Source organism: Neoarius graeffei, chromosome 24 (genome assembly GCF_027579695.1).
Source record: "Neoarius graeffei isolate fNeoGra1 chromosome 24, fNeoGra1.pri, whole genome shotgun sequence".
In the NCBI taxonomy this organism is placed as follows: domain Eukaryota; kingdom Metazoa; phylum Chordata; class Actinopteri; order Siluriformes; family Ariidae; genus Neoarius; species Neoarius graeffei.
The window spans coordinates 40325609-40342560 of record NC_083592.1 but is presented as its reverse complement, the minus strand read 5'-3'; the positions used below and the strand labels follow the sequence as shown (position 1 = coordinate 40342560).

Below are 16952 nucleotides of genomic sequence, written 5' to 3'. Positions count from 1 at the left end.
TAAAACTGTGCCAAATCTACCATGCAGATTGAAAAGAGAAATACCATACCTGATCGGTCGGGGCCCGTGTTAACAACAGCTGCCTCCGGTACTGTTGGTCAACAGGGTGCTGGTGGAAAGTATGCTACTGTAGTGCCAAAATGGAGAAGGAGAAAGAGAGGGAGGAGGCGTGTTAGGGGAGAGCATTTTACATTAAATACTTAACAGATGTTTACTTAATCCAGCCACTGGGGGTACATAAGCGTACTATTGCTACCGGTCTCAAGCCTGGATAAATGGAGAGGGTTGCGTCAGGAAGGGCATCCGGCATAAAACTGTACCAAATCTAACATGCGGATTGAAAAGATGGAAGGTGATGGAAGGGAAGGAGCTTAGAATTGAGGGTAGGAACACTGAATGTGGGAACATTGACTGGCAGAGCGAGAGAGTTAGCAGGTATGATGGAAAGAAGGAAGTTGGACATTTTGTGTGTGCAGGAGATGAGGTGGAAGGGAAGCAAGGCCAAGACCATTGGAGGTGAATGCAAGTTGTTTCATTATGGAGTCAATGGAAAGAGAAATGGTGTTGGTATTGTTCTGAGGGGAGAGTTGGTCAACAGTGTGACTGATGTGAAGAGGGTGTCAGATAGAGTGATAGGCATGATGTTGGAGATTCAAGGAATGGTAATCAATGTTGTGTGTGTGTATGCCGCACAGGTTGGATGTGAGAATGAAGAGAAAGTTTTTCTGGGAAAAGATGGATGAAGTGGTAGAAAGTACAGTATACCGAGGGAGGAGCGCATGCTGATAGGAGCAGATTTCAACGGACATGTTGGCGAGGGAAACAGAGGAGATGAGGACGTGATGGGCAGATATGGTGTAAGAGAGAGAAATGTGGAAGGGCAAATGCTGGTTGATTTTTCAAAGAGGATGAATTTGGCAATAGTCAATACAACCCCGATTCCAAAAAAGTTGGGACAAAGTACAAATTGTAAATAAAAACGGAATGCAATAATTTACAAATCCCAAAAACTGATATTGTATTCACAATAGAACATAGACAACATATAAAATGTTGAAAGTGAGACTTTTTGAAATTTCATGCCAAATATTGGCTCATTTGAAATTTCATGACAGCAACACAGCTCAAAAAAGTTGGGACAGAGGCAATAAGAGGCTGGAAAAGTTAAAGGTACAAAGAAGGAACAGCTGGAGGACCAAATTGCAATTCATTAGGTCAATTGGCAATAGGTCATTAACATGACTGGGTATAAAAAGAGCATCTTGGAGTGGCAGCGGCTATCATAAGTAAAGATGGGAAGAGGATCACCAATCACCCTAATTCTGCGCCGACAAATAGTGGAGCAATATCAGAAAGGAGTTCGACAGTGTAAAATTGCAAAGAGTTTGAACATATCATCATCTACAGTGCATAATATCATCAAAAGATTCAGAGAATCTGGAAGAATCTCTGTGCATAAGGGTCAAGGCCGGAAAACCATACTGGGTGCCCATGATCTTTGGGCCCTTAGACGGCACTGCATCACATACAGGCATGCTTCTGTATTGGAAATCACAAAATGGGCCCAGGAATATTTCCAGAGAACAATATCTGTGAACACAATCCACAGTGCCATCCGCCATTGCCAGCTAAAACTCTATAATTCAAAGAGGAAGCTGTATCTAAACATGATCCAGAAGCGCAGATGTCTTATCTAGGCCAAGGCTCATTTAAAATGGACTGTGGCAAAGTGGAAAACTGTTCTGTGGTCAGACGAATCAAAATTTGAAGTTCTTTATGGAAATCAGGGACGCCGTGTCATTCGGACTAAAGAGGAGAAGGACGACCCGAGTTGTTATCAGCGCTCAGTTCAGAAGCCTGCATCTCTGATGGTATGGGATTGCATTAGTGCGTGTGGCATGGGCAGCTTACACATCTGGAAAGACACCATCAATGCTGAAAGGTATATCCAGGTTCTAGAGCAACATATGCTCCCATCCAGACGACGCCTCTTTCAGGGAAGACCTTGCATTTTCCAACATGACAATGCCAAACCACATACTGCATCAATTACAGCATCATGGCTGCGTAGAAGAAGGGTCCAGGTACTGAACTGGCCAGCCTGCAGTCCAGATCTTTCACCCATAGACAACATTTGGCACATCATAAAACGGAAGATACGACAAAAAAGACCTAAGACAGTTGAGCAACTAGAATCCTACATTAGACAAGAATGGGTTAACATTCCTATCCCTAAACTTGAGCAACTTGTCTCCTCAGTCCCCAGACATTTACAGACTGTTGTAAAGAGAAAAGGGGATGTCTCACAGTGGTAAACATGGCCTTGTCCCAACTTTTTTGAGATGTGTTGTTGTCATGAAATTTAAAATCACCTAATTTTTCTCTTTAAATGATACATTTTCTCAGTTTAAATATTTGATATGTCATCTATGTTCTATTCTGAATAAAATATGGAATTTTGAAACTTCCACATCATTGCATTCCGTTTTTATTTACAATTTGTACTTTGTCCCAACTTTTTTGGAATCGGGGTTGTACATACTTCGAGAAGAAAGAGCAGCACAGGGTGACATTTAAGAGTGGAGGAAGATCTACACAGGTGGACTACATACTCTGCAGAAGGGGTAACCTGAAGGAGATTGGAAACTGTAAAGTGATGGCAGGGGAGAGTTTAGCTAGACAACATCGAGTGGTCGTGTGCAGGATGAGCTTGAAAGTGAAAAAGAGGAAGCGTGAAATAGTGGAGCCAAAGATTAAGTGGTGGAAACTAAAAGAGGTTGAACATCAGAAGGAGTTTAGGGAAGAAATGAGATGAGCATTGGTAATGGAAGTCTGCCAGAAAATTGGGATACTACTGCTAGACTAGTAAGAGAGGCAGCAAGGAAGGTGCTAGGGTGGTCATCAGGAAGGAAGAAGGAAGACAAGGAGACATGGTGGTGGAACAAAGAAGTGCAGGGAATTATAAAAGAGAAGAGGCTTCATGGTGGCTTCAAAGAAGAATTGGGATGATCAGAGAGACAAGGAAAGCAGGTGGTTATACAGAGAGACGAGATAGAAGGCAAAAAGAGCGGTAGCGAAGGCGAAAGCAGATGCATACCAGGAGTTGTACGAAAGACTGGAGACCAAAGAAGGAGAGAAAGACCTGTACACACTAGCTAGGCAGAGAAACAGGGAAGTGAGGGATGTACAGCAGGTAAGAGTGATGAAAGATGTAAATGGAAATGTGCTGGCAAACAAAGAGAGTGTATTAAGAAGGTGGAAAGAGTACTTTGAGGATTGATTAAATGAGGAGAATCCAAGAGAGAAAAGGTCAGATTCGTTGGAGACAGCAAATCAGGAAGTAGTTGGTAAGTAAGGATGAGGTGAGGGCAGCCATGAAAAGAATGAAGACTGGGAAAGCAGTCGGACCAGATGGTATCCCGATTGAGGCTTGGAGATGTTTGGGTGAGACGGCTGTGGAGTTCCTAATGAGATTGTTTGTTTAATAAGCTCTTAGAGAATGAGAAAATGCCGAATGAATGGATGAAGAGTGTGCTAGTCTCAATATACAAGAATAAGTGAGATGTACAGAGCTGCAGTAATTACAGATGGATAAAATTGATGAGCCACACCATGAAGCTATGGGAAAGGGTATTGGAGGCGAGATTGAGAAGAGAGGTAGCAATCTGTGAACAGCAGTATGGGTTTATGCCAAGGAAGAGCACGGTGGATGCAATTTTTGCTTTAAGAATGTTAATGGAGAAGTACAGGGAAGGCCAGAGAAAGCTACATTGTGTGTTTGTAGACCTGGAGAAGGCATACACTAGAGTGCCAAGAGATGAGTTATGGTATTGTATGAGAAAGTGTGGAGTGAATGAGAAGTATATTAGAGTGGTGCAAGACATGTATGAGAACAGTGAAACAGCAGTGAGGTGTGCAATTGGAACGATTGAATGGTTCAAGGTGAAGATGGGACTTCATCAAGGATCTGCTTTGAGTCCTTTCTTGTTTGCCATAGTTTCATAGTTTGGCATAGCTTGATGGACGAAGTGAGGCAAGAGTCACCATGGAACATGGGCTGTGATAGTGAGGTGAGAAAGAGAGTGCAGGCAGGGTGGAGCAGTTGGAGAAGGATTTCAGGAGTCATTTGTGATAGGAAAGTACCAGCAAAAGTGAAAGGTAAGATGTATAAGACAGTAGTGAGACCAGCTGTGATGTATGGATTGGAGACCGTACCCTTAACGAAGAGACAGGAGGCAAAGTTGGAGGTGGCGGAGTTGAGGATATTAAGGTTTGCGATGGGAGTGACAAGGTTGGACAGGATAAGGAACGAGCACATCAGAGGGACAGCACATGTGGAGAGCTTGGGAATTAAGCTAAGAGAGATGAGACTGAGATGCACATCCTGAGAAGAGATGCAGAGCATGTTGGAAGGAGAACGTTGAGGATGAAGCTGCCAGGCACATGAAAATGAGGAAGGCCAAAGAGGAGATACTGTACATGGATGTGGTGAGAGAGGATATGAAAGTGGCAGGTGTGGTAGAGAAGGATGCAGAAGACAGGGAGCAGTGGAGACGAAAGATCTGCTGTGGCGACCCCTAATCGGGAGCAGCCAAAATAAGAAGAAGACTTAACAGATATTTACTTCACCCCAATTACAAGCAACAGAGCCGGCCCGTGGCATAGGCAATATAGGCAAATGCTAAGGGCGCTGCGTCCATCCAGGGGCACAGAAACGGGGGGAGAAAAATTATGACTTCCACTATTCTGAAAACGAGTCAGCATTATAATGTCTTAGCCTAATTTAATTGTACAGCAAAGTAGTCAGGGTGCGATTTGTCAAAAAAAGTGGGGTGGGGTGGGGTGGTGGTTGTTAATCATGAAACAATAAGCGCTCAACAGTGGTTCGCCCTGTCTATAGTGTGCCTTCGGGCGCGCAAGTGCGCATCCGCGGCTATTCTCTGTTTTGGCCATGTAATCATAGCCGGCGATTGCTATAGGCGACCTAGGCAATTGCCTAGAGCGCAAAGTGTGCCCAGGGGCGCCAAGGGCAACCAAAACCCCACCAAAAAGGAGGGATGGAGTTATTGAATGGAGATCAAGTGCATCAGTGGTGTACAGTGTTTTCAACCACTGTGCTGCCGAACTCTAGTACCGCGGAACACTCGTGTGCCGTGAGAGATCACCAAGTGTACCGTGGAAAATTATAGAATGATTGTATATTGTAAATATTGGCAAGAGCGTTTTAGTTTCAGTCAACATTTTCTATTGGTGATGTGCCTTGAGATTTTTTCATTGAAAAAAGTGCGCCCTGGCTCAAAAAGGTTGAAAAACAAGTGTAGCCTACTCAGTAGTGGTCAGTGATTTCCTTATGCCTACTAAAAATGCACAATGATAGGTTATAAGGGGGGCGGGGGGAGCGGTGTTCATCGGGGAATGAGAATGGCTATCCACTGCAAAAAGTAGCCCAGACTACAAGTGCTTAAATGAAGAAATCCAAACTCTCGGGTGCGCAAGGGCGCAAACGAAGGCTACAGGAAGAAACAAATAGAGCCAAGTATAGTAAGTCTGATCTAATCTCTCATATCAACCATTATAGTGGCAAATTAATATTTTAGACACCTGAATCAATGTCTGCCTAGCTAACTAGATGCAAACAGCAATAGACTTAGTACCCATAATAACTTTGTTATTATGGGTACTAAGTTATTATTAACCCATAACTTTGTTATTGCAAACAGCAATAACAAAGTACCCATAATAGCACTTTTGTTTGAAAATACAGCCCATTGATGTCCTAACAGGGTGCTTAAGTTTGCACAATTTAGAATTGTAGAATTTTTTATTCATTTAATTTGTTAATTCTTCAGAGATGACTTAACTTTTAATAGCAAAAAAGAAACTAAAAATAATTCCTTGTTTATTGTCCATGCACTACACTTTGAACAGGGTGCGGAAGAGTTTTTGCCCATTATATGGAGATATGTATTGAATTTGTGTGGTCATTTTACTTTGTGACACTTTATGTTAATAATGATAACAATAATAACAATAATGAAAAAGATAAAAATGACTTCTTGTTTATTGTCCATGCACCGTACATTGTTTAATAGTAATAGAATAGAGTGATTAGATTAAAGTGTTATTTAGATGTTATTAGAGGGTTTTTTTCCTTGGGGTGGGGGGGCGCCAAAACTCAATCTCGCCTAGGGCAGCCAAAGACCTAGAGCCGGCCCTGACAAGCAATATACGAGCAGCATATATGGTTAAAAAAAATGAAAACGGATCCCACAGACCCAAACATCATACAAGGGTTAAGTTTCGCTGATAATCCACAGTACCAAGCAGAACATGCATAGTCAAAGTAACACTGAATCAGTGATAAGACAAGTAATTTCTTGATAGAAAATTCCAAATGCTTTGTCCTATACGAAACAGAAATTTCAATTTACTGGCACACTTGGATAATATTTTGGCAGCAATAGATTCACAAGTTAGTGACTATTCTAATGTTAACCCCAAGTATGTAACACTTGCTTGTGACACTATTTCAGTGCCATTACATGTAACCTTTAGTGCATTCGTTTTTGACAACTTCCTCTTAGTTCCAAATAAAATGGATTCAGTTTTATACAAATGTATTGAGAGCTTATTGTCAATAAGCCACTTGCTAACTCTCTCTAACTCTCTACCAAGAGTATTCTCAATCTCACTGACATCATAGACATGGACAGCTGACTTATCCATGTTGACCTCAGGGTGTCTCACTAGGCCAAAAGAAAAACAGGAACACTGGATTACAGTTATTTGAAAACTTGGTGAATTTATTAATTTTACTTTCATAGAATGTTATTTCGGGTGGCACGGTGGTGTAGTGGTTAGCACTGTCGCCTCACAGCAAGAAGGTCCGGGTTCGAGCCCTGTGGCCGACGAGGGCCTTTCTGTGCGGAGTTTGCATGTTCTCCCCGTGTCCGCGTGGGTTTCCTCCGGGTGCTCCGGTTTCCTCCACAGTCCAAAGACATGCAGGTTAGTTTAACTGGTGACTCTAAATTGACCGTAGGTGTGAATGTGAGTGTGAATGGTTGTCTGTGTCTATGTGTCGGCCCTGTGATGACCTGGTGACTTGTCCAGGGTGTACCCCGCCTTTCGCCCGTAGTCGGCTGGGATAGGCTCCAGCTTGCCTGCGACCCTGTAGAACAGGATAAAGCGGCTAGAGATAATGAGATGAGATAAGAATGTTATTTCATCTCGTGCACATTCTTAACATTTGAATTTGTTGGAGATTTGTTTGAGAACAGATTTGGACTCTGGGTTCAAGACTTTCTTCTCGTCTACATTCTTCAGAGTGGCACTACACATTGCTAGAGTGAATGATAATTTTTTATTATAATCATCACAGTACTGTACATACATGACCATCTGTTTTCTATATGAAAGGTTTGAGGTCAAAAGTGCAACCGTCTCAATCTAATTTTGAGGAAGCCTGCCCATTGTATTGTACTTCCCCAGTAAAAAAACCAAAAACAAAAAAAACCCTGGTACATTTCACAAATTTCATCATCCTACCAGACAGAAAAGCTGTTTGATTTGAAATTTGAGCTCTAAGTCAGGTTATGTGTTCTATACATAGCGTGATCAGACAGACTCCAGATCAGGGGCATTCCCTTTTTGTGGTTTTATCACAGCAATTGTTTTTCCTTTTGTTTCTAAGTGGTTCCCTTTTCCTTTCGTCATTTTTGTTTCTTGGAAACACTTTCTCTCAGTGTAATTGAGAGCAGACATGTGTCAACCTGCTTCAGGGCTTTAAAAAAAAAATCTCCTGATATGCTGAAGGATATAAACAGTAGCGTACACATGTTGAGTTTTGAATAAATGTATTTGTGTTTATATTTACATTTTCCCACAATGTTGAAGTTTTAAAACTGACTTGATTGGGTCTTATTTTAGAATCTACTTACAGTATATGCCTTAAAGCATATTATTCAATACATTGTTTCATAATTACAGCAAAACTATTCGGAAAAGTATTTCATTACAAATAGTACATAATTAATTCACTGAGTAAGAAATTGAATGAGTAGAGCTACAGTGTAGTTTCTCGTAGAAATTATTTCTAAATTGTCAAGTAGCAAAACCCGAGAATATTTTATATTCTTCTGCAAAATTAGACTTATGACACATTTACTATCTAGAGCTGACAAAAGGCTAGGTATCCTAGGGCGCATTAGGAATAATTTAACGTCGCATTGTGTGAATATTATTTATATATCCTTTATTTGCCCTATTCTTGAATACTGTGACACTGTATGGGGGTGCTGTGCTATAGGAAATGCTAAATCTTTAGAGAGACTCCAGCGGCGTGCTGCAAGGATAGTTACTAGAAAAAAATGAGTGATAAAGCCTTAGATGTAGTTAAGTAGCTCACTCTACAAAGTAGGTGGGATGATCATGTGTTCAAACTTGTTAAGAAATGTATTAATAGGAGTTGCCTGCAATTTTTCAAAAATTATTTTACATTCAATAATGCTATACACAGCAGAATTACAAGACAAAGCAATATGTTACATTTGCCAAGTGTAAGAACTGAGCTGGCCAAGAAATCCTTTTATTATAATGGATGCATCTTTTTTAATATATTAGGGTTATAGTTTATAGTTCATATTTTATATTTCATTCACTAATATATTTTATTTATATAGTTTTTTGTATTTATAACCTATTTGAATATATATGGAAAAAATACATATTGTAAGGCAGCATGGTGGTATAGTGGTTAGCACTGTCGCCTCACAGCAAGAAGGTTCTGGGTTCGAGCCCAGTGGCTGACGGGGGCCTTTCTGTGTGGAGATTGCACATCTCCCTGTTTCTGCATGGGTTTCCTCCCACAGTCCAAAAACATGTAGATTAATTCAGTTGGCTACTCTAAATTGCCCACAGGTGTGTATGTGTACCTGCTACCAGATGAGGGTTTGGGTCCCTCTGGTGTACTATAATCACCCAAGTGAATTCAGGGACGCTAGTTGATAACTTCCTGGATTGCCGACCCTCAAGTATGAGGATGGTGACAGACAGATATGTTGCATATTAATCATAGCTATTTCTATTTATTGTATATGTGTAACAGGGCTCATTTTGATAGCAGCGGCATATAGCCACTGATTGGCTTACCCTGTTATTTTTATTTAAGTTTAAATAAAGGTTTCTACCTCTGCCTAGACAAAGTATTTCACAGTAAACAGAACCCCTGCCATTGTTATGCTATTATGATTTGTCAGTTGGATTTACACTGTATTTGTCTTCAAAACAAACACCCATGAATTATTTCTACAAGCTGTATTGATATTATTGTAAATAATCTACTGAATATTTACAATAACTTTACAATTCCATTAATTTTACCAGTTTAAATTGTAACTGTAATCCCTCTGCGAATATTAACATCCCTGGAAAATATGGCTTCATTTTCAAAGAATATGGAACTGACACAAAATTGAGCTTTTATTCTTTAAAAAGCGAAGGAGTTTTGGTTGACCCACAACCTCTTTATTATTCCACATGGTTGTGTCACATTTACTGAGGTGAACCACTGTGGCCTGCATATAACCACAAATCTTTAAATACCCCATAAAAACGAACAACAAATTGGATTTTAGATGTATGAACTTTAAAATATCAGGCCGGTGGGACTAAGTTGACATTTACTGTGTTGTGAGTGTTGAGGGAGGTGGTGGTGGTGGTGATGGTGGTGGTGGTGAGGTGAATGGTGTCTGTAATATGGTCACTTAAAATTCCTCAGTAGCAGCGAGTTACTGTATGTGGACATTAAGCAGTGTATTTATAAGTTATTGGTGCTATTGCAAGCTAGACAAAGTATTGAGGTAATCACAAGTTGTTAAAATTAGCCCTACAAATCCTTTGCTTTTGCTATTTAACAGTATTCAAGAAGGATTTGTAATGCTTGCTTTAATTTTGTAAGTGTAGGCATTATATATCTTTATCTGAAAAAAAATTAGTAGTAGTATTACAATATAATATATATTAATTATATACAGTAATTATTATTATTATTATTATTATTATTATTATATTAAATACCCAACTGAGCAGCTAGATTTTTAGTTAGCATTAATAGCAACGAAGCAGTTGAATCAGTTACCACTTTTTTCTACTTTTCAAATTATTATTTTTTTTAAAATATATATTTTTAATAATGTTGTATTCCAGTAACCTAGCCTTGTAGGTCAAATATTTAAAAAAATGTTCTATATGCAATGTAATATTGAAAAACAATACTGAGATTGCCAAAATTCTTTTAACATGTTTTATTTCTGAAAAGTACAACAGGTAATAACATGCAAAAAGAGTAAAACAGAAATTGCAAAATATACAGAATGTATATTACAAGGTACATCCAACAATATCCAGTGGTACAACTAATAAATTAAACATTTGACTAATGAGTAACTGTGTTTGCCACAACAACAAACATAAATATTGAATAAATAGAAATGTAACACATCACACTAGCTTAATGGAAAAAACTTTAACCATTATTGGATCTTTGCCCTCCTGGTCTAGTGAGAACTGTTTTCCTTAAGTTGACTCCTAGAAAAGATGAGAACAATGAGTAAGGTCTCCATCCTTGTAATAAATAAAATAAAACAACAACAACAATGTATAATGACGATGTTCTCACCTCCTTTGCATAGCGTTCTTGATGTAATTCTTGGCAAATTTGGATTCAGGATTCAAACATCTTTTCCCTGCACCATTCTTCAGAACAACTCTAAAAAAATCAATAAAACAATTTAGATAACATAATGGAAATGAATTATGTTGTACATTGTAATGGATATGGATTAGCCGTTATTAAACTTACATGATTTCGACATTTTCACATGATGCACTAGGAGAATAAACTTCAATCCTGTCAATACGTTGTAGACTAACACGGTTCATCCCATGAGACTGACACAAACACCTCCTTACACTGGTCTTGGCCTGTCCTGGAAATAGAAGAGAGACAAATATGTTACAAATCACCTTAATTTTGTATAAAAAAAAAGAAGTCACATTTACTGAGTGGCCATTTGATTAAGAATCTTACCTTGGACATGAACAATAAGTAGACTGGCAAATACAAGAAAAACAGCAGCAGCCTTCATTTTCTTCTTGCACCTGAACACACTCTTGCCAAGGATGTGCAGAGTCTGTTCACTGATCGAGTACAAGTGAATGAATGAGTTTCATATTTATAGTCCCAGTTTGGCATTCCCCCATTCTTCCTTATGTTGAGTCATTTTCACTTTGCATCTTACTTCCTCAGGTTTCAACTTTTTTCAGTTCTTGTAAATGGTTTTGTTGTATACTCAGCAGTGACAGAGACGAAACATCACCTCCTTATTAGAAGTCTTTACAGCTTTACAAATGTATATATTAAGACTTTAATGTAATCTCTGCAGAAAAGAAAACATCATAGACTATCAGCCTGAGGATTACAATTCAGTTTGTAGAAAGCAAGCAGCCAGTGAAACCCGCTTTACCGGGAGGACTGTGTTGGCAAAATCAGCAAACAACAGTACCAAAAATAGAACAGCACTGACCTGTTCAAATCAACCTGGAATTTAATTTTGATCATATATCAGTATGCGCATTAAAACATGCACTGAACAGTATACTATGCCATTTTTGTGTCCCAGTGACCGTGATGAGACATAGACATGATGATGTGAAGAAAAATCCAATGTATATGTGGCAGCAGGGGCGTGGTCAAGCGCCGGTCTGTGACCGGAGGGCGGAGTCAGGGAAGGTAAGTGGCAGAATTTGGGCGGCACGGTGGTGTAGTGGTTAGCACTGTCGCCTCACAGCAAGAAGGTTCTGGGTTTGAACCTCACGGCCGACAGGGGCCTTTCTGTGTGGAGTTTGCATGTTCTCCCTGTGTCCGCATGGGTTTCCTCCGGGTGCTCCGGTTTCCCCACAGTGTAAAGACATGCAGATTTGGTACAATGGGGCCACTGTAATTGGCGCAAGCTGTTGTGGTTTCCCATGCCATGATGTATGTACATATATATATAGATCTTCCTATGGCAAAAGCTAAATAAATAAAGAATCACTACACCTGATGTCAATTAACCTGTGTTTGTGTGTCTTCCCAGTGACTGCGCCCTATATATATAGAGAGAGAGAGCAGAGGAAGAGAGCTCTCTCCTGAACCAGATGACTTGTGTGTGTGTGTGTGTGTGTGTGTGTGTGTGTGTGTGTGTGTGTGTGTGTGTGTGTGTGTGCGCGCGTGCCTGCCTGGAAGAGAGTAAATATTGCGTCTGAAAAGAGCAATAAAAGAGTTATTGAACTTTATTCTGGCCTGCCGTCTTTCTGTGCTCCTCCCCCTCCTATGAACTGCTACAGTATAAAAATAAGCTTTGCAAAAAATTTTTAAAATATGCTTTGTTTCAGAAATAATTTCACATTTATACACAGGCATTAATGACAATATCCCTATTTATATTTCAACCATAAGGCTTTATCACTGGGTCTTTAAGATAATTATTCTTCAGAGCAACGCACTCACTATATGCAACCTATGTGTAACGTTTGTATTCTTCTGTGTCTTATGAAATACAAATCCATGCCCTGAATGCCGAAGCTTTCATTTTCCTTCACACATGAGTAACAAATAAGGTTTTTTTTTTTTTTGCGGTACAGTTTCCATCAAATCCTGTGCTCTGATTGGCTGGCAAGCGGGTCCGTATCCTATGATACGGACCCCGGTTACGGACCTCTGGCGAATCGCTCGTTCACAACAACAACAAACATAGTAGCATTTTTTGTCAACATTTATCTTTTTTTTTAAACAAGATTTATTTATAAGATTATCAAAAATCTTATAAATTTTTGCCACCATTTCTCAGGAGAATAGCATTAATTTTACAGCATGGATAGCGATAATGACAGTCTTCACAGCGAAATCGAGTTTTACTATCCTGAGGAAGAAGAAATAAAAGAAAACATTTCAGGAGAAAGCTAAAAACCTCTAACATTGCCGTTGCTAACGCCGAGCAAAAACATGGCTGAATCCTGAATGGCTCAATTTTGTATAAATAGGGGACTACATAGGTGGCAAAATGTAGTTTTTTTCCTGCCATGGAAGTGCACTTGTATACCGAGGAGGAAGCAATTTACATTACAGCTGTGAATGAGGATTCAAAATGGCGTCTCGCCTCGGCTCAGTTTTCCCTTTCGGGCGCTCTCGTTTTCTGTTAGAATTTGGTAAAGAAAAAAATATATATATTATTTACCAGCTTTAGGTCGGTCCATATGGTGAAATACCGTGACCTCGGCCTTGAATACTGACCTCGGGCCAGAGGGCCTCGGTCAGTACTTTCAAGACCTCGGTCACGGTATTTCACAATACGGACCTCCCAGCTGGTAAATAACATATATGTATTTTTCTATATGCTGCAAGCTTTATTTGACTTTGAATTTATAAAATTGTGTTTGTGTGGCCTGTAGCTGCCGAGGAAGCAGGTAGATCAGTAATCTAAACCCTGTATCCAGGGATTCTAGATTTCCAGGGTCATATTTCCTGCCTTTCGTTTTTTATACGTCACTGGCCTTTTGCCTATTTTCTTCTTCCTGCTTTCAGAGAACTGAAAACTGTATCTTGAGCCTAGCCTATTGCATATCTTTGGGTGTGTGTGTGTGCTTTGGGTGTGTGTGTGTGTGTGTGTGTGTATGTGTGTGTGTGTTTTTAAACCAATGTCTTTCAAAATAACCACACTTCACTCTAGAACTAAAATAGCCTCACCCAGCTGGTTATTATTTCCACAAACAGGAATTTAGTATGTAATGTGTACTGCATTTGAAATATTTTATGGAAGTTGCAAAAGCTTAATCACGGATGTCTGTTATTTTACTGATTGCGAATGAACGAATCAGGATTATACATTATATTTTGTGTGAAAGTTGAATGGAAATCTGAGGAAATGCAAATGTGACTTCTATATAATTCCAAATAAGAAGTGAAACAATGACATAGTAAATGTTATTTCCAAATAGTGTGTGTGTAGAAGAAACAAGAGATGCAATGAGGCGAAGACAAGCTGATCTTGAATGATTTATGTTCTATTGTTCACCGAATGTCTGTCATTCATCCAAAAATGTTCCCAATTATCCATCAGGGTTGCAGGAGCCAATCCCAGCTGACATCAGGTGAGAGGCAGGGTACACCCTGGACAGGTCACCACTCTATCAACCATTGAATGAATGAATGAATGAATGAATTTATTTAAATGAATGAATTTATTTTATTTCGAACATGTATAAAAATGTATGTAACTATTTGTACATACAAAAGAAAGAAAATGAAAAAAGTGACAAAAAAAGAATAAATAAAATAACCAAGAGCTAATACATTACAATACACCACACATTGTTCGAAAAAGGAGTGGGAAGAAGTACAATACTTTTTTTTTCACTATGCAAGTTAGAGTGATGAGGAGAACATGAAAACTCCACACAGTCGGCCCCAAGGTTTGAACTCAGAACCTTCTTTCTGTTACATTAATGGCATTTAGCAGATGCTCTTATCCAGAGCGAAGCACAGCATACCCAGAGCAGTCTGGGGAGCCTGGGATTCGGTTTAGGTGCCTTGCTCAAGGGCACTTCAGCCATTCCTGCTGGTTCAGGGAATTGAACCAGTGACCTTTTGGTCCCAAAAGGGGCTTCTCTAACCATTAGGCCATGCTTATGCTCCACCATTATGCTTATCAGTTTAGGTTTAGAGCTCACATTGTGCTCACACTCTGCAGGGTTATACAACAGTTAGTTATGGTCCACTAGATTGGTCAAGACCCGTTAGTATAACAGCACAGGGACATTTCACTCTTTGTATCACTCTGCCTGTCTGTGTACACAAATTCCAATTCAAGCAACGGTTCATTACATTGAAGCCATTATTACACTAACTACGGGCTGTCAATCAGTCTGTGCATCGGCATGGTAACATCTGGCTGCGTCTTCTTTGGGAACAACAGTATGTCCATTGACAGAGCAAAAATAAAACCAAACAAGTGTTGCCAGGCAAAACAAACCTCGCCCAGCAGCACTTATTTTATACCTATATGTTGATAATGGTAATATTTCTCAATCACCAGCTATCAGGTTATAGTCCAATGAAAATCCATGACCTTGAGTTTGACATTTCAAAGTCATTCAAGGTCAAAGGTCATGGTGCCAAATGAAAGCCCATATGGCACTTCCTATAAGTTGTTAATGGTAAATATCTGTCTACCATCAACCATTTTCAAATTACAGCCCTCTGAAAATCCGTGACCTTGAGTTTGACCTTTCAAAGTCACTCAAGGTCAGAGATCATGGTGCTAAATGAAAGGCCAAATGGGAGTTCCTATATGCTCATAATAGTAAACATTTGTCTATCGGCAACCGTTTTTGAGTTATAATGGAAAATATGTTATTTTGACCAAAAGGTTGACCTTTCTGGTGACCTTGACCTTTACTTTGACTTGATTAACCCCAAAATTTAATCAGGTAATCTACGGACCATTGCCCACCTACCCTGAAAATTTGAAGTCAATCGGTGCAACCGTCTAGACGCTAGATTGTTAACAGACAGACACAAACAAACAAAACGCACTGATTACAATACCTTGCCCCGCTTACTCCATCATAGGCAAGGTAAATATTTGCCTATATAATGTGTTATATATTAATTTCTTGTTTATAGAGCTGTTCTTTAAAAATAATATCATACTCACAAATTCATGCATAATGCAAACATGAATGAGTTCTTTTTCACAAGATATACCAATGTCATATGCCAAAGTTTGAGGTATACAGTTAAATAACCTCATTCGCATAAAACTGAAATGAAAATCAACTGGCTTTGGGACACAAAAATGACATGAACTGATTTTTAACTTTAACTGATGAACATGGTTATTCGCACTCGGTACCCGCTCTACTATTGCTGTGTAAGTTTAATATGGGATGTATTATGATTGGCTAAGGAGCAGTGTTGTTTTTGGCAGCCATTTTTTATTTAGTTTTAGTCTTAGTCTTTTGGACGAAATGCTTATTAGTTTTAGTCACATTTTAGTCAATTCTATCCTTGATAGTTTTGGTCTAGTTTTAGTCGACGAAAACTAAAAGGGTTTTATTCCAGTTTTAGTCAGTCATTCATTTTAGTCGAAAAAATAACTACTTTAAAACATTAAATTAGGCCAATACAGAGATAGGAAATTGTAATCGAGGTTGACAGGTTGTGCTGCAATTCATAAAGCAACAGTTAACTCTCTTAACACTTTTGTATAACAACCAGATTCCTTACCAGTTTGATAGCGCTAGCCTAGACTTTCCCATCCATGAAGATGCAATTCTGTCATACTGTACTTGCTGATCTACTGAGAATAGTGCTTTAAACACAGATAAAGTGGTAACAGTGAGTGGAATCAATGTTCAACACTCCAAGACAGTCAAGAAACAAAACATTCTTTCTTTGTGGCTTTATTCCTGAGAACCTATTATAGTGCAATTAACACACACATGCCCAAAATACAACCCCAGTCTATATTAACATCATGCTAGCTGCAAATATTCTAAAACTACGAGCACTACAAGAAAAACCAATTCCTGAGGTACATCTGGTTGTAAGGTTATACATACTTGAATGGTATGAAACAAAGATGACACTTGGAAGTCTTCAAACATGAAATAACAAACTTGACTAGTTTGATAGACTTTGCAACCTAAGTAGTAATCACAGTGAGTGGCTCATATGAGCTCTGCCAACCAGACTGCCCAAGATGGATTTTTTCTGAAGAGTAATACCAAGGGCGTAACCATGGTATAAATATTGGGGGGGTCCAAATTTGAGCCCTTCCCAAAATATTTTTAAGTGCATTTCGTGCAATTTTTATATGGGCCTATTGATAAAGATGTGCTTATCTAGAACATTG

General features: G+C 39.2%; 1 protein-coding gene across 1 annotated transcript; it reads right to left on the bottom strand.

The window, feature by feature from the left end:
* Nucleotides 1-10389: 10389 nt before the first annotated feature.
* On the bottom strand, nt 10390-11191 carry LOC132872952 (C-X-C motif chemokine 11-6-like). Its single transcript, XM_060908095.1, has 4 exons — nt 11087-11191; nt 10859-10985; nt 10676-10765; nt 10390-10584 (listed from the first exon to the last, which is right to left on the bottom strand). Exons 1-4 carry the CDS (start codon nt 11142-11144, stop codon nt 10554-10556), a joined length of 306 nt encoding a protein of 101 aa, XP_060764078.1. The 5' UTR covers nt 11145-11191; the 3' UTR covers nt 10390-10553.
* Between the last annotated feature and the right edge of the window lie 5761 nt (nt 11192-16952).